Here is a 25,433-nt window from a genome sequence, read left to right as displayed (position 1 = left end):
CACACAGAAGATTCACAGGGTGCCTACAATGAAATTCTGAAGATCCAAGGACTGAACTGATCTCTTGGCTCTTTCAAACCCCAGGAGATTCAGAGGGACTGGACCATCTGGGATCTGGCTTTCTTAGCCCAGCCTCAGATGTGCAGGTGCAACTCATTCAGGCATGCCAAGCTCCAAGAGCCTGCCACTGGCGTCAGGCAGCACCTGGAGATGCTTTGCACCTACTTATGCCTAGGCTGGGATTTTTGAAGCTGTCTTTACTTGGTAGGCAGTTGGTGTGTGCCAGCCATGCCAGGGGAAGCTCAGTCTCCCAGCAACTTCAGAAAGCTGCAGTGATACCAACTTCAGCAAAACCAATCATGCCAAAGTTTTTTTAGTGCTGAAAATGTTGGATGACTCTTGGGGAAATTTTCTGGCTTCTGCTGCACCCTGTGAGTCTCAGATAACTGCCTCCAGCCCTCCCTAAAGGCTGGTCCAGGCCAAGGTGAGGAGAGAGAAGGGACAAGCTGCAGCCAAGGTGACACCTTGCTCATGACCCCCTGCAGCCATTTCTCTTGTTGTGTTGTGCAGTTTGACCTGGCACTCTCACTCAGAGCAGATGCTGCCTGTACCAGCAGCACCAGCAGGGCTATGGTTACCCCTCCAGCTGAAGACAGGCAGCAGAACCAGCAGCCTTCACCCTGGGCAAAGAACACCTCATTCAGTGGCTTGGATGATGACTGCATTTAGCACTGGCCAAATAGTCAAACTCTGCCCTTCTGTTTGCCTGCAACACTGCAGATGGGCATCAAACTGGGAAACCAGAATCCGAGCTCTGCTCACCTGAGAGGAAAAGAAACCTCCAAAGGCTTTTGTTTGGATTGTGGGGCAAGGGAGGGGGAAATTGCAGCATCACAGAAAGGTGGGGATTGGAAGGCACCTCTGGAGATCATCCAGTCCAGCCCCCTGCCAGAGCAGGATCACTTAGGAGGGAATCACCCAGGGTGACAGTGTCCAGGTGGATTTGGAATGCCCCCAGAGAAGGAGACCCCACAACCTCTCTGGGCAGCCTGCTCTAGGGCTCTTCCACCCCCACAGTGGAAAACGTTTGTCCTTAGGTTTCCAGGGAACCTCCTCTGCTCCAGTTTGTGCCCACTGCTCCCTGCCCTTCCTTCTCAGCTGCCATGGCACATTGCCAGTCTGCCACCAGCTCATACAATGCATGGAACAGTCCCCAGCCTCCTGCACGTTCCCTGAGCTGTGCAATCATTTGCTATCTTCTAAAGGGCTGCTCTCTGTGTTGGTCCAAGCTGCTCCTCTCTGCCTTACGTACCTGCAGATATCACCATCCACTCCACTTACAGGGATCTCTCTGCACTCCCCGTTGTCTATAGCCCACTGCTGGCCAGCTCCACAGCAGCTCTCAATCAATTCCTTTGTGGAACCTGCAGAAAACACACAGCTGGAGTGGTGTGGTATGGAATGGGTTGGTTTGGCTCTGTTCTCTTAATTAAAAGACAGTTTAAATAACAACAGTTCAGCTCTTTCTTATGTTTTGTGGGGGTATTTTTCTCTTCCACATCTCGTTTGGTTACAGGACAACCCAAAAAGACACCTCCAGTGTCTTTGTATAATCAAGTACCTGGAAGAGCAGAAGCAAATGAGAACTTTAAACACAACAGAAGACATAACTGGTTTGAAGACAACTCCACCTTTGGCACCTCTGAGCACAAAAGAAGCCTTAACAATCACTCAACACAATTAACACTCAAGGTTGCATAAGATGAGCTCTGAGGGTCCCTTCCAACCCCAAGCAGTCTGTGAAGCTGATTGAACACATCATGATGGTGTTGTGACAGAACCTTCACTGCCACCAGCTGAGCTAGCATGAAGATGTGTCCGAGGCCACAGCAAACAGAGCAGAGCACACAGAGTGCACAGCAGCTCAGCACAGGGCAAACCCAAGCCTCAGCAGGTTGCTTGCACCAGGCTGTACACACATGGGCAGGGAAGGGATCAGAGTGATGCTTTTCCTGGCCAGCCAGTGCTGAGGACTCCTGCCTCATAAAAAACCCCAAAGCATATTTCTGTATTTATCTCTTGGGCCTCTGTTCTAGACCTTTCTTGCCAAAGGAAGGGGCATCCAGACCTGCAGTGCACCCAGCAGCCAGTGTTTGCTGAGAAGAAAGCTGCTGTGGCTCCTCCTCAAGGAGCTGCCTGAGGACACAAGCCCATCTCTGATGGGAAAAGCATGAAGAACTTCACACCAGGATCATTGACTCAGCAGAGCTCTTCAAACACTGACCAAACCCTGCTTCCAGTGGGTCTGTTTTCTGCTCCAATCTCTTCACCGTGTCAAGCTTCCCAAAGGAAGACAAAAGCAGCAGTGTCACTTGACACTGGAGATCTTGGAGTCCAACCCAGAGCAGGACCAGAGAATCTAGCACAGGTCGCACGGGAACACATCCAGACTGGGCTTGAAAGTCTCCAGAGGAGACTCCACAGCCTCTCTGGGCAGCCTGCTCCAGGGCTCCTGCTCACAGCAGAGAATAGGTTGTCACTTCTTATCTTATCTCCAGCCTGGGAGGCTTTATTGAAGTCCCTCCTTAATAAGTGAAGGTACAGCAGAGAACATTTATCTTGGCAAAGGGGAGAGTGAGAAGCCAGCCCCAGAGCCAGCTGCTTTCCCTGGCACTCAGCCACCTCTGATGGCACTGAGCCAGCACCGACGGCACCGGCACCACTCAGGGTTTCCTCGGGAGCTGTTCCACAGAAATCCACGTCTGGGTCGTTCTGGGCAGGTCACTGCAGGCTCCTCAGCGCCCCGGGCCAGGAGTGTGTCTGACTGCCAGGCTCCAGGGCTGGGGTGTTGCCATGACCAAGCCCTCACTTACCTCACTGCTGGGGAAGGGGCTTTCACCCGTGGGCACCCAGCAGGCTTTTAGGCTCCTCTGGTAATGGAAAAGCAGCCTGCAGGAGAAATCTGAGCTGAGCTGAGAGCTCAACACGCATCTCATGGCTGCAGCCCAGCGCTGAATCCTTCTCGGCTCTTTTCCCTCCTCCTCCTCTCCATTCCTGCTGGGCTGGCTCTGCCATGCCACCCCCCCAGCACTGGAAGTGAAGTCCACCGCACCTGCAGCAGCTGCCTTCACTTGGAACTGCCGACAGCAGAGCCTTTTCCTGCTTTCTCCTGCTGCCTCCAGAGTCACCGGCATCGCTGCAGAAACCCACCCCACCTCCCAGCCGGGACGAGCCCCTGCCGCATCGCCTCCCCTCCCCTCCCTGGGAGGCATCTGGTTTCCATTTCAACTGCAAACAGGCTGCTTCCTCCCTCCTCCCGTTCTCATCAACTGCTGGTGCTGGCTCGCTGGCAAAGCAGCCAGAGCTGTGCCTGCCCAAGGCATCCACCAGCCCCAGCCTTCCCCCTTCACTGGGCTCTGCGCAACAGGGTCACACATCAACACCACCTCAGCCAGGACTGCTTGGCAGGGTCTGCTCCCAGTGTGAATGAACAGCAACCCGAGATTCCCTCTGGCTTTAGAGCTGGATTATCCTTGGAAGTCAAACCTTGCATTACCTGTGCCAGAGGTCAGGACATTTGGACTGTGTTTGGTGGTTCGCGTTTCCATGACAGCCTCCTTCATTAGCTCCAGGCTGAAAGGAGGGGGTGGGGGCATGGGACAGCTAAAAAACTTCTGGAACCTTTGTTTCAGCAGCTAAAAACTCAACCATTTCCCTTCCTGGCTTTTAAAACCCTGCCTTCTCTGGCTCCATCCCTCTGCCACCGAGCCTGAAGCAGAACACTTTGTGCACAACCTCCTTTTGTGAGCTGCAGCAATAACCCAGAGCAGGCATCAACTTCTTGCCCTTCAGCATAGCCTTGGCTGGATTTTCCTCCTCGAGCTTCCTTCCCAGCTATTGCACAGAGAACATTGATGCTGTCAGTTCACTTTCCAGGGAGCTGAGGCTTTGGGAAGCCTGGTTCCCATTTTCCCAGTAATTCCTGCCTGAAGAATTTCAGCCTCTCTGCACGCCCTGCTCTGTGGCTGGGCAGGCTCCTTCCTTCCCAGCAGCATTTCCATCAGCTCATTTAAACGTCGAGGTACAATTCAGAGGCCCTTGTGGCGCTCAGCAGTGTGCTTGAACAGGAGGAGGAAACTCTCTGCTGTGAGCAGGAGCCCTGGAGCAGGCTGCCCAGAGAGGCTGTGGAGTCTCCTTCTCTGGAGACTTTCAAGCCCAGTCTGGATGTGTTCCTGTGCGACCTGTGCTAGATTCTATGGTCCTGCTCTGGGTTGGACTCCAAGATCTCCAGAGGTCCTCTCCCACCCCTAATATCCTGTGATCCTGTGACACCCCTTTCTGCAGCTGTAGCCCACCTAAAACCCCACAGCCTCTCTGAGGAGGGGGCTAACTTGATGTGAGGAGGAAGTTTTTCAGCATGAGAGTGGTGAGAGCCTGGAATGGGTTGCCCAGGGAGGTGGTTGAGGCCCCATCCCTGGAGGTGTTTAAGGCCAGGCTGGATGAGGCTGTGGGCAGCCTGATCTAGTGTAGGGTGTCTCTGCCCATGGCAGGGGGGGTGGAACTAGATGACCCTTGTGGTCCCTTCCAACCCTGACTGATTCTATGATTCTGTGATTCTAACTTGAGAGGTATCATTGGCCACCTCTTTCTGCACAGATCTGCATTGGTTAGAAGGTGAATCTCCACTCTGTGTGCTCCCTGCCTCCTGCACACTGGGCATGAACCTAAACCCTGAATGAGGGAATCAGAAGCAATAAGAAACCAACCCCAAAGCTCACTCATCCTTCAGGATGTGGTTGTGAGCTTTTAGGTGCTTGAGCTTTGTAACTTTGCTAACAGAAGAAAGATGCCCTGCAGGTGACCAGTGCTGGATGTGCTCCAAAGAGTGCAACTGACTGAAAATGTCCAGGAAAGGTGAGAAAAGATGAGGTTACACAACAGCATCCATCAGTGACCTGCAGCTCCACCACTGCAAGCTATCCTTGGTGAAGCATCTAACCTCCAGCTCTGTTTGGGCAGGCTTGAGAACTGCTGACCAAAACTTCTGGACATTATGGACATCAGAGGAAGGAAACCTCTGAGTTCCACTGAGTTTCTAATTAGTGCATAGGGGATGCTAAAACTGAGCAGGGAAGTCATTGCAGGGCTCCAGCTCTCCTTATTTGGCAGGCACAGAGTCACAAATGACATTGTTTGTTTATTTGGTGATTCTCTGAAGAGCTCCCTCATTTCCTTTGGCCTCTCTTGATGAAGTCCTGCAGTCAGTGTCTGTGGAAGAATTTCAGCAGTAGTGGTGGTGGCCCAAGCCACCTCCTGGATTACTGAGTGGCTGGAAGAGGTGATGGTCCAGGTTCCTGCTCTGATCCATGAACCCCAGGAAGGTTTCAATCCTCTAGGAAGCACCCACCACCAGGGTAGCTATTGCCAAGGACATTTAGTGGGATGCTAGGATCAACAGCAGCAGAACAAACTTCCTTTTGTCCCTCATAAATGTGGGAGGAAATATTAACTTGGATGGGCTGCTGCCGATGCCCAGAGTGCCCCAGGGGGACTCAGCAGCAGCTAGCAGGGAGCTCAGCAGGAAATGTCTCTTTCCCATGCATCAGAACTGGAGATGTCTGGGGCCAAGACTTCTCAATTCCCTAGGAAATCGGTCATCTGGAGTGGAAATCAGCAAAATGGAAGTTTGAACACCTACATGAGGCACCTTGCTGATATTGCTACTGTTACTGACACCGGGTGGCTGTGTCTGCTCATTTCCCCTGCAGACTCCAGCTGCAAATGTCTGGTCTGCCACGGTGCAGCTCAGCGTGACCCCGCTGAAGCCAAGAGAACTACAGTGATGTGAAGTCTGCACTGCTCAGACCACACACAGAATTCAAACCCAGAGTCCCAGCATGGTGGGACTCTGCAGACCTTCAAGCCCAAAGCAGGGGCACCCACAGCAGCTTGCCCACGATCACACTGTCCAGGTGGGTTTGGAATCTCTGCAGAGAAGGAGACTCCACAACCTCTCTGGGCAGCCTGCTCCAGGGCTCCAGCACCCTCACACCAAAGAAGTTTCTCCTCTCCTTCAAGAGGAATCTCTTGGGTTCCAGCCTGTGCACATTGCCCCTTGTCCTGTCACTGGGCACCACGGACAAGACTCTGTCCCTGTCTTCCTGCCCCACACCGTTTAGCTGTTGCTGAGCATTGATCAGATCTCCTCTCGGGCTGCTCTTCTGCAGGCTGCTTTGTTTCAGCTCCAAGCTCTAATTAAAAGCAGCAGGTCATGCTCATCTGTGCTCTTCAGGACTAAGGATGCCGGTGCAGGCTTGCAAGCACTGGCACAGGCACTGAAGTCACTCTCATGACAGGCAATCACTTACAAATCACTGTTAACTCTGGCAGAAGGGGAGGCTCTCACCCAAACCTCGGGTCTGAAGCAGCTGTCCAAGGCAGCCTACAGGACCTGTTTGCTCCTTCACTAAAAATCAAAGCACAAAGCCCTTGGATGTGTAGAACAACTATGAACATGGTTATGCTTTAGTGGGTCCCTAGTCCAGCACTGATGGAACGTGACCATGTGCTGCAGCTCTTTGATGTCTCAAGTCTGGAGTGGGGGGCAGAGAGATCCAGGAGGGCAGTGCTTCCCACAGGGAACCTTCACCAAGTCACATCTGTCTCCTGCAGAGCATCAAATACTGCTCAGGACGCTGTGGCTAGATCAGCATCCATCAGCTGAGAGCTCCTGCCTGTCTCTCCAGGGAGATCATGTCTCCAGCACTCAGCATTTCATACTGTCTGGAAACAGCAGAGATGGCTGCAGGGCTTCTCCTCCTCGAGCTCTCATGCATCCATCCCTCCAAACAAGCCCAAAGCCCAGGCCATGCCCTCCACAGGAAGGGAATTCCTCCCTGTGGTGCTGACCACCTGAGGAGGAGGAAGAGTTTGTGCCACAGCAGCACTGAGCAGGCTCCATCACTCCACATGCTGCACCTGAAATGGGCACAAGCTGAAGTTCAGCTGGAATTCCATCTGCTGCAGTGGACTCTGGCTACACTTCCCGCTTGGAAACTCCGGACTGCAGCCAACTGCAGAGGAATTTGCGTTCCTGAACATATTTTATTTGGGAAGCAGAGATGAAGAGAGAGAAAACTGGAGGCCTGAGCTGTGAAAAGTTCCAGCTCTCTGATTTCAATGTGGTTTGGAGCTTTTGGGATGAGGCGGCAAATTCTAACGATGGGTGGAGGCATCTCCTCAGCCTCTCCCACAGAGGCTCATGGCAGCTACTGGCTGCAGTAGACATCTGAAACAGAGGAAAATATCAACAGAGGCAGAACTTTCTGTGCCATTTCATCAATGTACTGCCAAAGCCCAGCTTTGATTACCTGTGAGTGAGCCAAGAGCTCACTGCTCACTGCTGTTTGCTGTTCAGAGCAATGGCTGCTCACAGAAGCTAGATAGGAGAGAGAGATCACAGTATCACAGTATCATCAGGGTTGGAAGAGACCTCACAGATCATCAAGTCCAACCCTTTACCACAGAGCTCAAGGCCAGACCATGGCACCAAGTGCCACGTCCAATCCTGCCTTGAACAGCCCCAGGGACGGCGACTCCACCACCTCCCCGGGCAGCCCATTCCAGTGTCCAATGACTCTCTCAGTGAAGAACTTTCTCCTCACCTCCAGCCTAAATCTCCCCTGGCACAGCCTGAGGCTGTCCCCTCTCGTTCTGGTGCTGGCCACCTGAGAGAAGAGAGCAACCTCCTCCTGGCCACAACCACCCCTCAGGTAGTTGTAGACAGCAATAAGGTCTGCCCTGAGCCTCCTCTTCTCCAGGCTAACCAATCCCAGCTCCCTCAGCCTCTCCTCATAGGGCCTGTGCTCAAGGCCTCTCCCCAGCCTCGTCGCCCTTCTCTGGACACGCTCAAGCATCTCAATGTCCCTCCTAAACTGGGAGGCCCAGAACTGAACACAGGACTCAAGGTGTGGTCTAACCAGTGCAGAGTACAGGGGCAGAATGACCTCCCTGCTCCTGCTGACCACACCATTCCTGATGCAGGCCAGGATGCCACTGGCTCTCTTGGCCACCTGGGCACACTGCTGGCTCATGTTCAGGCAGGTATCAATCAGCACCCCCAGATCCCTCTCTGTCTGGCTGCTCTCCAGCCACTCCGACCCCAGCCTGTATCTCTGCATGGGGTTGTTGTGGCCAAAGTGCAGCACCCTGCACTTGGAGCTATTGAACCCCATCCCCTTGGACTCTGCCCATCTGTCCAGGCGGTCAAGGTCCCGCTGCAGAGCCCTTCTGCCCTCCAACCCAGTCACATCTGCCCCCAGCTTAGTGTCATCTGATGAAGGAGTAACTGAAACACAGAGCAGGAAAGTGCTGCTGGTGCTCTGTGTTTAAAGATCAAATGACAGCTGAATGACCAAAGCATCAGGATGAGTTGACTCTGGAATTTCTTACCCAGGTTTCCAGCTCATGTCAGCCAGCTAATGGCTGGTGATGTGCCTGCAGCCCCAGCTCTGATAATGAGCTCCATACAAAGCGCTTTGTAGTGCTGGAAACCTCTTGGCAGAGCTGAGAAAGGAGCTAGGTGTCTGTGCACTTAAAGCCAGAAACATCTGGACACAGCTGCCCAAAGCAAAGAACTTGCTGAGTCACTGCCCATGGAGTAGAGATCCAAGTGGTTGAATCACCAGGCCCTGGGAGGCTGAGAGGTTCTGGAGCAGCACCAAACTGCAGAGGCCCAGGTCGAGAAGCCCAGGAGAGGTGCTTAGGAAGGTCCTCTAACTCTGGCTGTTGGCTTTGTGAGCTCCATGAGCCGAGCTGGCACACAGCTTGCAAAGGGACAGCGTCTGGCGGCAGGCTCAGGCTCCAGGACGTAGATGCACTCAAGCTTTGCCATGGCCACATCAGTTTCACACAGAGGTTTTCCTCTCACCCCTCCCAAGCTCTGTCGGTGCCCTCAGTGTCTAAGGCAAATGGAGCACAATCCTTGCACCTTCACTGAGGAGGGACCTGCCCCTTCTGGAGAACAGACAAATGCATCTGCAGCAGCTCAGCGCAGGATCAGTTTTCTCTTTGCATGTGAGGTGATCATTGCACACAGAGCTGCCTGCCTTCACTGTCAAGAATTTCTTCTTCACCTGCAGCCTCAATCTCCCCTCTTACAGCTCAAATCCATTGCCACTCATCCTGTCACTGCAAGCCCCTGTCAAAAGTCCCTCCCCAGCTCTCCTGTAGCCCACTTCAGATACTGGAAGACTGCTCTAAGGTCTCTCTGGAGCCTTCTCTTCTCCAGGCTGAAGAGCCCCAACTCCCTTAGCCTGTCTCCAAACAGAGCTGCTCCAGCCCTCTGATCACCTCTTCTGTCAGTTTTTGCCTGTGACATCAAGCATCACTGAGAACCAGAGACAGAGAAAGGAGCCACTGAACAAACAGCTGCACAGCAGGGCTGGAACAGGGAACACAACTGCAAACCAGGACAAGGCACTGGCATCTAAACACAGAAGGTTAGGTCAGTCCTCAAGAGTCAACATCTGGCCTCAAGCAAAACGGGCCCAAGACCAGCAAGAAGGCAGTTCTCTGCCAGCAGCCTACAGATCCAGCTTGAGCAGAAACAGCACCCACAGGTAAGGCTCCGTGGAAGAGTTCCAGAACACTTCATATGCTTAAGAATTCAATTAAATCTCATGTGCTTGCTTGACATCCACTGATAGCTGTGCAACAGAACAACTCCACATTTTTAACTCTTGATGTAATTCTCTCCCAATCCAGCCCACTCCAAGGGACCATGCTCCCAGATAAACTTCTGAACCATCTACCCAGCACCAGCTCTTGCCAGCACTGCTGGATGAATGTGAATGATCTGAAAGCTTACAAAGATACCCCCACAATCAGTGACTAAAACATGATTATTGACCATAAACAGTCACAGCTCCACAGAATCCCTGCATGGTGGGCTTGGAAGGGACCTCTGGGAATCATTCAGTCCAACCCCAGCAGGGGCACCCACAGCAGCTTGCCCAGGATCACAATGGTCAGGGGGGGAGGTTGGAATCTCTGTGTAGAAAGAGACTCCACAACCTTTCTGGGCAGCCTGCTCCAGGGCTCCAGCACCCTCACACCAAACAAGTTTCTCCTTCTGTTCAGGTCGAACCTCCTGGGTCCCATTTTGTGCCCATTGCCTCTTGTCCTGTCCCTGGGCACTGCTGACAAGAGTCTGGGCCCATTCTCTTGCCCCCCACTCTTTAGCTCTTGCTGGGCATTGATCAAATCCCCTCTGGGGCTGCTCTTCTCCAGGCTCAACAGCCCCAGGGCTCTCAGCTTTTGCTCCTCAGAGCTGCTCCAGGCCCCTCAGCATCTTTGTAGCCTCCACTGGACTCTCTCCAGTAGTTCCCTGTCTCTCCTGAACTGGGGAGCCCAGAACTGGATCCAGTACTCCAGATGTAGCCCCATTACAGCAGAGTAGAGGGGGCAGGAGAACATCCTTTGATCTTGTAGCCACACTCCCCTTAATGCACCCTTGACCTCACCTCCTCAGTACAGGTTCAGTGATGAAACAACTTCCAAATCATTATAAATGTAACTCCTTCAAAAGGAGACTCCTAAATGTTCTTGTCCTGACAGCTGACAAAACCAACAGCAAGCAGAAGACAGAAATACTGACAGACCGAGGGCTTCATTCTGGCTGCACCAATGCCATTAAGCATCAAACACAGAGAAGAAGAAATATCTCTAGAGCCAAAAAGAAAGTTTCTTGTTCTTCATTTTGCTAATGAAGGCATTTAAAAATAAAGCTCCATTAAACCCCCCCAGGCAGTGCCACAGCAGCTGCTACCTACCCAAGAGACAGCAATTTCCACTTGTGAAACCACAGCCCTGATGTGACAACCCAAAGTGAACAGGGTGACAGAGAAACTCTCTCATCACAACTCCATTACTCAATCTGTTGACCCAAACTATGAGCAGATAGTGAGAAAGTGACACTAAATAAATCTCTGCAAGCCTCAGACTTCATTCCTCGACTGTGTGCACAGTAAATACCAACAGCTTGAGGTAATACAACGTGCAAGAGGACTGAATCATTTCTTGGCCATACAAATAGGAGATCATTTAAAACTTAACATAATCTTTACAGGCTGAGGTAACCACCTCAAGTGACAGATATCTCTAAAGAGCCATATGAAGAGTGGCACAGGCCCAAAACTCCTCTCTCCATCATCATTCATTCACTGAAAGCAGCTCTGAATACCAGAACCTGGTTTAGCATGGGAAGAAAACCCAAACAGGACCTAAGAAGCTTTAATACAAGCCAATAAAATAAGGAATGGAAAAGTCAATCAGAAGCAAAGCTAAGCTGCTCTCATCAGTGGCATGGCCACCTGGCAGCACAAGTGACAAGAGGGCAGCTCCAGGCAGTACGATGGCAGTGCCACTCCAGAGTGTGGGGACTCAAGTAGTGAAAGCCCCAGAAAAGCAGAACAAGGCTTTTATTCACATATTAGGAAGAAGTTCTTCACAGAGAGAGTGATTTTCCATTGGAATGGGCTGCCCAGGGAGGTGGTGGAGGCACCGTCCCTGGGGGTCTTCAAGCAAAGCCTGGATGAGGCACTTAGTGCCATGGTCTAGTTGATTGGTTAGGGCTGGGTGCTAGGTTGGACTGGATGATCTTGGAGGTCTCTTCCAACCTGGTTGATTCTATGATTCTATGATCCCACACTGCTTTGGATGGGGAGAGACCTTCAAAGGTAATCTAGTCCACCCCACTCTCAGCCAGCAGGATAGCAGGCTACTTCTAGGGCTATAAGGCCATTCAGTGAGACCTGGACAGGCTGAGAGCTGGGCAGAGAGGAACTTAATGAGGTTCCACAAGGATAAGTGCCAGTCCTGCACCTGGGAAGGAATAATAAACTGCACCAGTACAGGTTAGGAGATGATCTGCTGGAGAGCAGCCCTGTGGAGAGGGACTTGGGAGTCCTGGTGGGCAACAAGCTCTCTGTGGGACAGCAATGTGCCCTTGTGGCCAAGAAGGTCAATGGGGTCCTGGGGTGCATTAAGAGGAATGTGTCCTGCCCAGATGCAGGAAGGTTCTCCTCCCCTTCTGCTCTGCCCTGGTGAGGCCACACCTGGAATGCTGCAGCCACTTCTGGGCTCCCCAGTTCAAGAGGGACAGGGATCTGCTGGAGAGAGTCCAATGGAGGGCTACAAGGATGCTGAAGGGACTGGAGCACTGCCTGGTGAGGAAAGGCTGAGAGCCCTGGGGCTGGTTAGGCTGGAGAGGAGAAGACTGAGAGGGGATCTGATCAATGTCTATCAGCATCTTAGGGTCACAGAGCATTGGAACAGGCTGCCCAGAGAAGTCATGGACTCTCCTCTGGAGATTTTCAAAGTCAACCTGGATGTGTTCCTGTGTGACCTGCCCTGGGTGATCCTGCTCTGGCAGGGGGGTTGGACCTGATGATCTCTGAGGTCCCTTCCAATCCCTAACATTCAATGATTCTATGATGATTCTATGATCTGCAACTAGAATAGGTTGCTCAGGGCCCCAGACACCCTGACCTGCAATGGTTCCAGCCTTGGGGCATCTCCCATCTCTCTGGGCAGCCTGTGACAGGCTTTTGCCACCCTCAGCGTCAAACACTTCTCCCTTCTCTCCACTCCAAATCTCCCTCTTTTAGTTTCAAACCATCAGCCTTCGTCCTGTCACAAAAGGCCCTGCTCAAAAGTCTGCCCCCAGCTTTCTGATCAGCTCCTTTAAGCACTGAAAGGCCACCCCAAAGTGTCCCTGGAGCCTTCTCTTCTGCATACTGAACAAGCCCGACTCTCTCAGCCTGGCCTTAGAGCAGAGGGCTTCCAGCCCTGCTAGCATTGCTGTGGTCTCCTCTGGCTCTGCTCCAGCATGTCCTTGTCTGTGCTGTGCTGGGGACTCCAGAACTGGCCCCAGCACTGCAAGGGAGGTCTCAGCAGAGTGCAGCAGATCTGAAGGGCAGAAAGGTTTGGCCCCACAATAGACAGAGGGGAGGACTTGGAGCTGCACAGTTTGGCAGCCTGGGCTTCTGGCTGCAGATTCCAGACCTGAGTCAACCTGAAGGAGGAGATGTGAAATTTTACCCTGAAACTCAACACTTGGGTTCTGTTCAGAAGCACAGCCAGCAGGGCCATGGCCAAGCCAGAAGGAGAAAGAGATCCTTAGTGAAGTGAGCATCTTCACAGCACCACAGCAAGGAGAAAAGATGCTGCTGCTGAAGAAGCTGAGTCGGACCAAGGACAGCTTGAGAACATCTGCAAAGCAGAATGGGTGAGAACTCTGCTGTGCTGAGTCACCAGAGCTGAGCAGGAAATGAGTGCTCCTCAAGGCAGGAGCAGTTCTCAGAGCCACAGAATGGGGTTGAATGGGAAATTGATGTTTGGTTCATGTGCTACTTGCTAGATGTGATTCCTTGGATCCAGGCATGTCTGGAGCTCCAGCTTCATCTTGAAGACTTGGATCTGATTTTCTGCTCAGTTATGAGCTCCCCAGGCTGCAGAAGCCTCTTGAGGGATGGACTTTTCACCAGCTGGGGAGCTGGGTGGTCTGGCTTGGGTTTATCACAAGTGACATGGTGCAGAGGGGGATGAATGGGGGCAAGGGCAGCAGCTAAAAGCTCTTTTGGGAACAAACATTTATCTCAGTAAATGGGATGAAAGATAAATAAGTCCTGTAGAGTCTTCCACAAGGGTGGAGAAAAGCTGAACCACCAAGAATGTCCAACTCCAGCCTCATCCAGCAATGTAAACAGTTTCAGAGGGGTGCCTGCTGTCCACAGCCTGCAAGTAACCAAGCCCTGACTCCCTCCCTCCTACAGAGCAGGAGAGTGGTGCATGAATGTGAGCCAATGCTCGGCATGCACTGCTCAGGCCAGACTCAATGGCTGCATCCCGAGCATCATCCTCACCTTCACCAGCTGGCTGCCAAACTGCCCCATCCCCACCTGCAGATGGGAGCAGAGAGCTCCACTCAGGACACATTCTTTTGCAAAGTGAGGGGTTTCCAGTGCCAGCTGAAGGTGTCCCCACACACCCAATGCCACCCACAAAGCAGAAGGACAGGGCAAAGTGATCCCAGCTCCCTTCAGTGGAGCTCAGATCCAGATCCTTGAGGAGACCTTCACAGCCTTCACCAAAACATTTCCACTTTATCTGCAGAGCCTGTTTCACTGAAAGAGGATGAAAGGCCTGGCTGCCTTCTCTGTTGTTAGGCACCCATCTGCCAGATCTTCCTGGGACAAACAAACCCAATTCACCTAAAGAGGAGGCTTCCTCCAGCTGAAGCACTGCAAATTTGCTGCTGCTCTGCTGCACAGTAACATCCAAAGACACAAACCAAGCCCAGGCCCAGGAATGCAGCATTCCAGGGCTCTTTTCCGAACTCCACAGACCTCCTGGGGCAAAGAAAAAGCAGGCAAATGTGTGAAGCATGAAGGATTTTCTCCTTCCCAGAGTCTCCAGGCCCATGAGAAGCTTTGCTGGAGCTGCTGGGTGCCGTCCAACATCCCCATCCTCTGTGTGCAGCTCAGGCACCGGTGGTGGCAGCGCCAGCTCCAGCCTGACTCCTCCAACCCACTCGGGTTCCATCATCCAGGGCCAAACCCTGCTTTGGCAGCCAGACTAAAGGCCTGCTCCAGACTCTGTTTCCAACTCAGACAAGTAACTATGGCAACCACGGGGCTATTTTCAACCATTCCCAGTGAGCTGCCTGAGGGCTGAAAGCAAAGCAGAAGAAACACCAAGGCTGCAGCTCAGCCTCGGCACAGCCACCTCCTAACTCTCCAGCAGCTGCTCACACACAGACAAGTCCTGAATCTGCCCTGCTGCAGCCTGCAGGCTGCATTCTCTCCTAATCAGACCAGGACAGGGCACAGAGCCTGAGCTTTGCCTTCCAGTCTGCCAGGAGAGGCACCACAGGGCAAAGCTGCACAGCATCAGCAGCATTGGCAGAGTAGGAGAGAGTAGGAGCCAGGCTATGATAGCAGATGAGCTGCTCTGCACTGCTGGGATCACAGAGAGGGCAACACACGTTCAAGTACTGAGTGTGCCAAGAGCTGTGCCACCAGGAACACCAGGAACATCAGGAACACCAGCCCCCTTGCCACCTGCTGCTGACTTGCACTCCCCTTGCACTGTACCAGCACTTGCTTGTAGTTCACAGAATCACAGACTGCACTGGGTTGGAAGGGACCCTCAAAGGTCATCTTGTCCAACCCTCCTGCAGTCAGTAGGGACACCTCCAAATAGATCAGGCTTCTCAGAGCCCCATCAAGCCTGGCCTTAAATGTCTCCAGGGACAGGTCTCAACCACCTCCTTGGGCAGCCTGTTCCAGTGTTCCCCCACCCTCACGGTAAAGAACCTATTTGTCATCAGCTTTGGCAGTGCTCAAGTTCTGAAGGGTCTGGAGCAGATTCAAGCAGCAAGAGAAAACTCTCAGCAAGGTGGCAGCAAACCCCCAGCCAAAACAAACAATCCGGGTCTGCAAACCCGCCCCACTGCAGCTCTGAGAACAGAATCCAGACTGTTCCAGCAGTGTGGTCCTCTGGCCTTGCAGGAAATGGATTGATTCCTTCATCTTGCAGCACAGAGATGTGGATTTTTGTTTCTTGCCAGTAAAGAGCATGAAATACTGAAGTGCTGTGAAAATTTCTCTGCTAGGACCAGAGCCTCCCTGGGCTGCAGTTGCACCAAAGCAAGCCAAGGTTTGCTCTCAGAATAGCTGTCTTCTGACCCAGGATGAGGGCAGGACAGAAGGACAATTCCCACACTAGCATGTTTAGGAGATGGTGCAATTAGTGTGGGTTCATGCAGCAGCAAAGTGATGCCTTGGTCTGTCTGGAATATCTGAAAGACAGAATTCTACTCACCTACAACTCTGACCATCATCCCAACAGCTCTGGTCAGGTGCAGGACTAACTCCTGGGCATCTGGGCTTTCCTGGCCTACACCTGGAACACTCCAGTGTCAACCTCAGCTCTGTCATTGATCCCATAGGCTGCCTGTCCTAAGGGAACAGGGTTGGTGATCAGAAAGCATCGAGCCCCTCTCCTGCCTGCCATGGGAAGAGGGGCTCATCGCTGACCCTCAGTGCCATGTGGTGCCATGGGCTCCAAATCTCCACCAGCATCCTGTGCACAGACACTCGCTGGAGTTCACAAACACAACGACAAGAGGCTGCAAGAACGCATTTGGGCTGCAGGCTCTGTGAGCTGCCAGAGACTGGCTGGGAGAGCTGGGGGAGGAGCTGGAGGCTGGCTGGAAAATCCAACAGGAAAACGGATCAGGGGGTTGTGGCTGCACAGCCAGCCTGGTGGGGTGACACCAGCTCTTGTATTTTCTTCTGAGTCCAGTGGAGGCTACAAAGATGCTGAGGGGCTTGGAGCATCCCTGTGAGGAGGAAAGGCTGAGAGCCCTGGGGCAGCTGAGAATAGCCTCCAGGGCCACAGGCTGAAGGAAAAAGTCTCTGTTTGAAGCACATATGCAAAGTGCATTCATTAGCTTAACAGAACCAGCACAAATCCTGAAACCAGTGCTCAAGATTTTGGAAAGTCTCCTCATTTAGCTTCCACCTCTCTTGAAGATACAAGCAAAAGCTCAGTTTGCTCCTGACCACAGTCAGCCCAGAGCAGGCTGCCCAGAGAGGTTGTGAAGTCTCCTTCTCTGGAGCCATTCCAAACCCTGATGGAAATGAAACATTTCTGTGACCTTCTCACCTAAAACCTTGCCATGGCTGATGTTGACTACACTCTGCTTTTGATTGCAGTGCCATGAGCTAAGACAACACTTATCAACTTTGATCCAGAGCCAGCAAAAGTACAACTTTTATCATTGTTACACCAGACATGACTCAAGTCTGTGTTATCTTCAATGGAAACAGCTCCTTGGAGCAAATCTCTTCCAGAGTCCTTTGGCTTGGAGTGCTGCACGTTTGAATCTGGAGCTGAAGACCACCAGCAGTGCCATGCAAGGCATGAACTGCTACACAAGGGAAATCAAGGCACGTTGCAGTGGAGGAGGACAACTACACTGATCTTCAGGTGCTCAGAGGCCATGAACAAGAAGTTTTGTAGAGGTAGCTGAACAATCACAACTGGGGCTGCTGAGTTTTAAAGAGCCACCAAGTGGAATCCTGACAGCCAAACCCTGACAGCATTTGGCAGAGCTGTTGGGTGGGTGTAAGGCTTTCCATGCCACCAAGCACAGAAGGGACTGACTGAATGCTCTTATCTAAAAGTCCCCCTCCCAGTGAATCCTTGGAATCACTGGTGATAAAAAGGGCTTTTTAGGTACCACTGAGCTAGTTAAAAGTTTCCTATTCTGATGTTCACCACAGCAAGCTCATGAGAAGTGACCATGAGATGCAGTCAGCTCCACCTCCACGACAAAGTCACGTTTTCAGTAGCAAACTTCACTACTTTAATGACAAATTAGACAAACCCCATCCTCCCCAAACACACCACCTCCCCCAGGCACAGCAGGCTATCTGCTTTCACCTCTCAGCTAGCTGCAGAAGATGACACCTGCCATCTCTGTTTGCTTTCCAGGAAATCCTGGTCCCTGCTGAAGCGAGGTTTGAGTTCCTGGAATTCCTTTGCCATGTGCAATCTATCAGGCTTGGCACAAAGTGTCAGAAATTCCATGGTGCCAGCCACAGGCAGCAAACTAGAACGGTGTCCTCAGGCCCTGCAGGATGAGTCAGTCAAAGCACAAACGTGAGAAGCACTTTTGGTGCTTCACCTCACACAGGATGCGGAACCCTAGGAGATGAATCTGTGTGACTTGTGCACAGAGGTGGCTCCAGCAAGCAGCACACACAATGCCTTCCAAACCCAGATAGAAAGTAACACAGGAACAGCGAGAGGTGAGGAGAAAAGGAAACTGAAGTGTTGCCAGATGTTCTTGTTACAAGGGCTCATTCATCTTCTTCTCAGTTCTCTGCCAGCTCCAGTCAAACTCCAGCTCCCCTCCTCCAAACACAGCTGATGAGTAGAAGGAGGAGGTGAGTGCTGCTGCAGCTCCATGCCAGGCTTTAGCCCTCACATGGTGGTGTTGAGTTTGTTGCTCAAAAAAAAAAACCCACTGCAAAAGCATCTTGGTGACATACTGAGACCAAAATGGGTTGCATAAAATCAGCTTAAAGTTTCTTAGGCTATGTCAGAGGCCACTGTGCCCCTGTTGTGCTCTTCTGTCCCTTTGTCACAGCTCACTAACGATCCTCCACTGAGCACCTGCCTGTGCACTTGGGGTTTGGTAGCCTGCTGACCTCCCTACTGGAGGTAGGTTTTCCAATTCATTCCTGCAGCTCTCCCAGAAGAGTTCCTGTACTGGGCCTCAATATCTGAGTCCCTATCCTGGCCTACAAAGACCCTGTACTGGGCTGCAGAGTCCCCATGCTGGGCTGCAGCATCCCCACGCTGGGTTGCAGCCACCCAAGAGTCAAGGGCTGCCACTCCACCTCCAACCTGCAGCTCTCAGCATACCCCAGAGCGCTGATTTTAATTGCAAAGCCACAGAAGCTGATTCCTGGAGAGCTGCAGGAAGGGGAGGAGGAGACAGGCAGCAAACAAGGAGGGGAAAATCCACAGTGAGTTCCAGTAGCAGCCAGAAAAAGCAGGGAGGAGAGCAGTGCAGCACAGATGGCTGACACGAGAGCGAAGACACAAATTCTTCTTTCTTGAAGTGAGATGTCTACATAGCTTGTCTTCAGTTCTCACCTTACTTCTCCCTGCCCCTCCTAATGGCACCCTTCTGGATGCTGTGTGCCCAGCCAGTGTCTTCTCATCTCAAGGCATTACATTCAAACAACTGGTGCACTCCCACCGTGCAGGTGAGACTGGCTTCTGCAGCATTGCTCTGCTGAGCTCAACCAGCCAAGGTGTGACTCAGGTTAGAGCTGCTGGCACTAACCAGCATTTGCCACAAACCCAGAAGTGTAAGGGAAATAAAAAGGAGCAGGCTGCCAGCTCCATTCATGGATCTCAGACACCTTTTGTTTGGCTGGAGTGAGGTTGCTCTCTTCTCTCTAGTATCAGGTAATAGGATGAGAGGAATTGGCCTGAAACTGTGCCAAGGAAGAGTTGGGTTGGAGATTAGCAAAGCTTTCTTTCCTACAAGAGCGATCAGGGAGTGGAAGAGGCTGCCCAGGGAGGTGGTGGAGTCACCATTCCTGGAGGTGTTCAAGAAATGTGTGGCCATGGCACTTGGGGACGTGGTTTAGGGGGCACGGTGGTGTTGGGTTGATGGTTGGACTGGACAACCTTTGAGATCTTAACCAACCAAAACAATTCAATGATTCTGTAAGATTCATGGGATGCTGTTTGTCTCAGCTCCAGATCTGCTCTGCTCTCGTCTCTCTCAAACCTCTGGAGTAGATGGACCAAGCAGCTTGAGATGTTTAAGGGCTACCTAAGCAAGCCAGGAAGAAACTGCTCTCATGGGAGCAATCAGTAGTCTCATGAGAACGTTCTGTGCCATGTCTTGGAAAAGAAGATACTGCTCTTGGTGTGATGAAAACTGGATTGGCAATGGACCTTCACAGGTGCTGGCTGACAGTGATGAAATCTGCACTCATGACAGCAAGCATGCAGTCAGCACTCACCGCAGATGTCAGAGGCAGAGAGGAAACCCCTTCCCTTGATACAGCTGAGCATCAACATCATCAACCCCCAGCCCTCACAAAACACAACGCAAGAGGCAGTCTTGGTTCTCCCTACCAGTCCTCAGGGCTATTTGAGTCCATATATCAAGCTCCTGCACTAAGGAGCTCAGGCAGCCCTTCAAGCCCAGGATAAACATTACAAAAAGAGCTGTAAATATTTTCCCAGCAGAAGCACAATTGCTCCACTCCCTCCCCAGCTAAAGACAAAAGCTCCACACGTGATTACATCCAGTTGGGAACTGGAGAATCCCAGCAGATACTAATTGAATCCTTTTGTGCAGAGGAAGATGGTTCTCTACCATCACATCAGAAAATAGAAACAAATAATGGGAGAAAAAAGTTGTGAGTTTAACAAGTCATCACCTGAAAGGAGGCTGAACCACCACCAGAAAGCACCATCCCCTCTCTGCAAACCCAAAGCAAGGCAGGCAGCAGGGCAAAGGCCTCTGTTGTGTCAAACGGAACACAAAGCGACGAGAGCAGGCAGCTGGAGCTTTGCTTGCCCTCCTGCCCATGTGCAGCAGCAAGAAGACAAGAAGAGTGGAAATGCCTCAAGGTCGTTATGAGTAAATGCTCTCCAGCCACGGGCAGTGGGAGCAGCTCTTACCTCCTGGCACCCTGGGGCTAGCATGGATAGAGTTGGGGTCTCCGTCTTCCTCGGGGTGGTAACGGTAAAGAGTTTGTGACTGCTTCTGGGACGCCTGGCTGTGGTCCTCCTTCAGAGCCACAGGAGGAGAGGTGGTTGCACTGAACTTCACCCTGGGCAAAGCACTGCCCTCCTGCCTGGCATGGGAAGCTTTGGGCCAGCTCGGCTCCGTCAGATTCACCTCTTTCAGGCCCAGATCCAGGCTATTCCCTGGCTCCTCTTTCCTGGCATGCTTCTTCATTTTAGAGTGGGGGGCTCTTTCTTGCTCTTGCCTCTCTCTGTCCCCTTGCTTCCCCTTTGGTCTCCTTTCCAATTCCTCCAGACGTTTGGGTGTCCCAGTGGTGGCTGTTGTGTGCTCCAGTACAGCGGTGGTAGTCACTGGTGCTTCCTTAGGGGTGGTTTGCTGGAGGGATGCTGCAGTGGTGCGGGGCACCCTCCTCCGCTCACTTCTGTCCGTGGCACTGCGGACCTCAGAGGGGCCCCTGGGCACCGGTGTGGTGACCGCGGCCGCCGCTTGCTCGGTGCCTGCTTCGGCCGCAGCCAAAGCTGAAGGAGCCACGCTGGCTGGTAGGTAGTCATAGTCCTCACTCTGCTCTTGGCTGATGCTCTCTTGCTCCAGGTGGGATGAGTAACTCCTGTACTTCTTTGGAGACTCCACCTGGGTGTTGTCTCCTTCTGGTGCCTCCTGGTCGTAGCTGTAGGGATCGTCGTAGTGCCTCTCCGTTTCGCTGTCTTCAGCATCCAGCGGGCTCGCCGTGTTTAAGGAGAAGGCGTTGCAGTCTGGAAGCTGGTAGCACATCAGCTCCCCACCAGCGTTGGGGCAGTGGCAAACCTTGCAGGGGGGCATGTGGAAGGTGTGCCCTGCCACGTACTTCTGGCCCTCGTGGAGGCAGCCTATCCTGCCACACTGCGGACAGCCGTCAGCCGGCACCACCGCGTCAATGCAGTTGGGGGGCAGCTCCGGGCAGAGCATGAACTGGCAGCTGATCTTGCCTCCTCCCTTGGGGCAGGAGCACTCGGTGCTTCCGAAGTCCACGAAGTAGGACTGTCCCTCGGGCACCTTGCCGTTGACGAAGCCCACGTTGACGCAGTCGTAGTACTGGTAGCCCTCGCAGGTGCAGCCGTGCTGCAGGCAGGTGGCGCAGCAGGCGCCCGGCTCCAGCACCTCCTCGATGCAGTTGTCCAGGGGCTGGCACTCGGCGCCCGTGCAGTCCCCCTGCGCGCCGGACATGCCGCTCCACAGCAGCACCAGCAGGGTGGCACCCAGGCAGCCCCGCTGCCAGCTCTCGTACCTGGCCATAGTCTTCCCAGGCGAGGATCCGAGCTGCCCTCCAAGCTTGAGCTCTTCCCTAGAAGGCTGCGGGTTCAGCTCCCAGTCTGCGGCGCTTTCCTGAGTTACCTTTGCTCATCGGTCCTGAAGTTATGAAAGAGAACTCTGTTAGAGGCTGTGCTCAGCACATATCCTGTTAAACATCAGAGGGCTTTAAGAGTTGGGACAAAAGCCAACATCTGGAAACCTAAGTAGGAAATTAATCATAATGTCTTCCAAGAATTGTAGGCACTACGTTTGGAGCTGCATGCTGCCCCCCACCCCCATCTTCAAATACAAAGGGAGGGAAAGAGAAAGAAAGTGAGGAAGAAAGAAAGGGAAAGAGATAAGGAAGGGAAAGGGAAAAGGAAAAGGGGAGGGAAAAGAGAAAGGGAAAGGGGAAAGAGAAAGGAAAAGGGAAAGGGAAAGGGAAAAAAATCCTCCCAGAAATGACAAACGGATTTCGATCAGCAGAAGCCCTTCTGCTTCAATGCCTTTTTGTTCGTACTGCCAGCTGAAAGCAGGCAGCTCTGCTGGCAGAGCGGCAGTAGATACACCCTGCTCCCCCTGCGGAGCTCACTTTAAGGTAATTACCCTCTATATTTGCATGACAAAGACCCAAATCTTAAAGATCTTAGACAAAACTCAGCCTTCAGCGGTGAGAATTTGTCTGGACACATGTTAACTCCAAGCAGGAGGGGTTTTCCTGCCTCCTTCCCCTCCCCAGCAACATTCTGCACTTCAGTCCTCAGCACTGCTTTGCCCCAGCAGCACTAGAAGAGAACTTGTGTCCTGCGCGGTTACAAACCCTGCTGGCTCTCCTGTAACTCACATTAGATGCTGGATCCTCAGCTCCCAGGAGCTGGCAGAGTTCCACGGCGGACCTGGAGCACACAGAGGGACGCACTGACCTCCCTGGGGTGACAAATGTGTGTGCAGTGTGTTAACGGCAGCTGGGGACAGGCTGCCAGCGGCCAGCACTTCTACTGCTGGCACCATCAGAGATGCTCTACAGTGAATCACTGCTCCATGAGCAGAAGCTATGGAGAGACACACAGACACCTACAGACAGGTGGATGGAGGAGAACTGCTGCAGTAACACTTTGGCAAAGGACACACAGGAAAAGAAAGTTGCTTTTTGGTTACTAAACCTTTGGAACACAGAAAAATTGAAGGCTTAAAGTAAATCAGCTCTTGTCCTCTCTGTCAAAAGCATAGAGCACTGCCTCCAGTTCTGCCACCTTCAGCACAAGAAAGACATGTGGCTGCTGGAGCAGGTCCAGAGGAGGCCAGAAGGTGCTCAGAGGGCTGGAGAATCTCCCCTATAGGGGCATGATGGGAGAGCTGGGGCTGTTCTGCCTGGAAAAATGAAGGCTCTGGAGAGACCTTAGAGCAGCCTTTGAGAACCTGAAGGAGAGCTGTGGAGGGACTTTTGACAAGGGCTGGGCGTGACAGGACAAGGCACAATGGCTTTGACCTAGAAGAGAGGAGACTGAGACTGGAGACAAGGAAGAAATTCTTTCCAGTCAGGGTGGGGAGACCCTGGCACAGGTTGCCCATGAAGGCTGTGGATGCCCTCTCCCTGGTGGTGTTCAAGGCCAGGCTGGATGAGGCCTTGAGCAAGCTGGGCTAGTGGGAGACATCCCCCTAAAACCTGCTGTGATCTGTTCTGTTCTGTTCTGTGATTCACAGATTCACAGAATGGGTTGGGTTGGAAGGGACCTTAAGGACGATTCGGTTCCAACTTCCTGCCACGGACAGAGACACCTCCCACTAGCCCAGGTTGCTCAAAGCCCCATCCAACCTGGCCCTGAACACTGGCAGGAGTGGGGCAGTTCAAGTTCCTCTTTAAGTGGTTTATCATCAAAGGCATGTCACTGGTACGGGCTCAAAAGGCCACACCATTAACAAGGAAAATAAGTGACACCAGAGGTTTGGCTATTGAACTCTATAAAATTAGCAACGTCTGTTTTGCCAGAACTCCTCCCACCAGCCAAAACAACAAAGCCCCTCCAGCGCTCCTCGAGGGGGTGCAGAGCAGCCACATCACCCCAAGAACAATAAACCACACACGCAACAGGAGCCCTGCCAGCAAAGCCATTCAGAAAAGCTCCTTCTCCCAGTCAGACTGGGCTCCCCACCAGTCTGCTCCAGCCTGCTGGAGAGCAGCCAGGCACCGGGAGAAGCTGCCTGTTCCCATACGATATGGACAGGCTGTGCTGGCAGCTCCCACAGCTCTGCCCTGGGGCTGGGGTCACTGCAGCATCCTGCAGAGCTACAGCTCCCAGAGGCGTGAGGTGTCTCCTACCAGCACCTGAGTATCGAAGTTGAGTCTGCCAAAGGAGACTGGCTGGAGGGGAATAAAATTGTCAGGAAGTAAGGCAATGGTTGGGAGAACTCCCCTTGTCCAGAATTGCCCTCGAAATCACATCTCCTATGAAGGAGAATTTTCACTGATTCTCCAAAACCCAGCCTGGACATTGAGCATTTCTCCTCCCTTCAACAGCTTCTCCAGGTAACTCCCTCCCTGCCCCTGCTGCCCACACTGCTGGGGAGCAGCCCAGGACATGCTGGCTCTGCACTGGCAGCACTCGGTGATGGCTCATCTCCAGCCCTTTACCCCCCAGCACCCCAAGCATAGTAGTATCATCATCACAGTATCACCAAGGTTGGAAGAGACCTCACAGATCATCAAGTCCAACCCTTTACCACAGAGCTCAAGGCTAGACCATGGCACCAAGTGCCACGTCCAACCTTGCCTTGAACAGCTCCAGGGATGGCGACTCCACCACCTCCCCGGGCAGCCCATTCCAGTGTCCAATGACTCTCTCAGTGAAGAACTTTCTCCTCACCTCCAGCCTGAATCTCCCCTGGCACAGCCTGAGGCTGTGTCCTCTCGTTCTGGTGCTGGCCACCTGAGAGAAGAGAGCAACCTCCTCCTGGCCACAACCACCCCTCAGGTAGTTGTAGACAGCAATAAGGTCACCCCTGAGCCTCCTCTTCTCCAGGCTAACCAATCCCAGCTCCCTCAGCCTCTCCTCGTAGGGCTGTGCTCAAGGCCTCTCCCCAGCCTCGTCGCCCTTCTCTGGACATGCTCAAGCATCTCAATGTCCCTTCTAAACTGGGGGGCCCAGAACTGAACACAATCCACAGGGCTGATCTCAGCCCCAGCCTCCAGCTGATACTGGGGACTGCCCTGACCCAGGTGCAGGACTTTGCATGGCCTTGTTGGACCTCATGAGGTTCACAGCTCACTTACTGCCCCTCACTCACTGCCATAATTTGTTTCCATTCCCTGATTTAAAGCTTTCTTACAGGAATGTCCTTTCACACAGCTGGGACACCAGAGTGTTGACTCAGTGAGACCCAGGTCTTTTCAGCCTCAGCTCTGTCCTTCACCTGCTCTTACCAAGGCTTTCCCTGCTCAGCTGGGTAAGATGCCACAACAAATGAAGCCCTGCACACCTAAAATCAACATCTCTGGAAGGTTCAGTGGAAAGCTTTACAGAGCTCTTCAGCAGGATATCCTAAGTGCCAGTCCAGTCCCCATGCACCTAGAAGGTTTCAATTTATGACTGTCATGGACTTTCCTAACCTGCTGTACTCCATCTCCTGCTGTCCTCTGATGCAAGGGCCAATCCTGCTGGCTTCAGTGGGGTCCTACTTGACCACCATTAAAGCAGCTATTGCCAGACCCGGGCACAGAGTGCACCCTGAGAAAGCTTGAGGTGCCCATGCCTGGGAGGGCCAGTGCTCTGGACTGGCACTAAGTCCTTCAAAGTCACCAGAAGTAAACTTGTGA

At 52.7% G+C, this 25,433-nt stretch overlaps 1 protein-coding gene across 1 annotated transcript in view; it reads right to left on the bottom strand.

Annotated features, from left to right (window-relative positions):
• FBLN2 (fibulin 2) overlaps nucleotides 1–22,516 on the bottom strand; it is a 44,901-nt gene extending 22,385 nt beyond the window's left edge. Inside the window, exons 1-3 of the mRNA XM_064156038.1 lie at nucleotides 22,464–22,516; nucleotides 20,284–21,736; nucleotides 1,313–1,424 (exon numbers count right to left, since the gene is read on the bottom strand). Of these exons, the coding sequence (XP_064012108.1) occupies nucleotides 1,313–1,424; nucleotides 20,284–21,622 (1,451 nt within the window). The 5' untranslated portion in view covers nucleotides 21,623–21,736; nucleotides 22,464–22,516. The remainder of the gene's footprint in view (nucleotides 1–1,312; nucleotides 1,425–20,283; nucleotides 21,737–22,463) is intronic.
• Between the last annotated feature and the right edge of the window lie 2,917 nt (nucleotides 22,517–25,433).

This window comes from Pogoniulus pusillus, chromosome 16, assembly GCF_015220805.1.
Source record: "Pogoniulus pusillus isolate bPogPus1 chromosome 16, bPogPus1.pri, whole genome shotgun sequence".
In the NCBI taxonomy this organism is placed as follows: domain Eukaryota; kingdom Metazoa; phylum Chordata; class Aves; order Piciformes; family Lybiidae; genus Pogoniulus; species Pogoniulus pusillus.
This window is presented reverse-complemented; position numbering and strand designations above follow the sequence as displayed.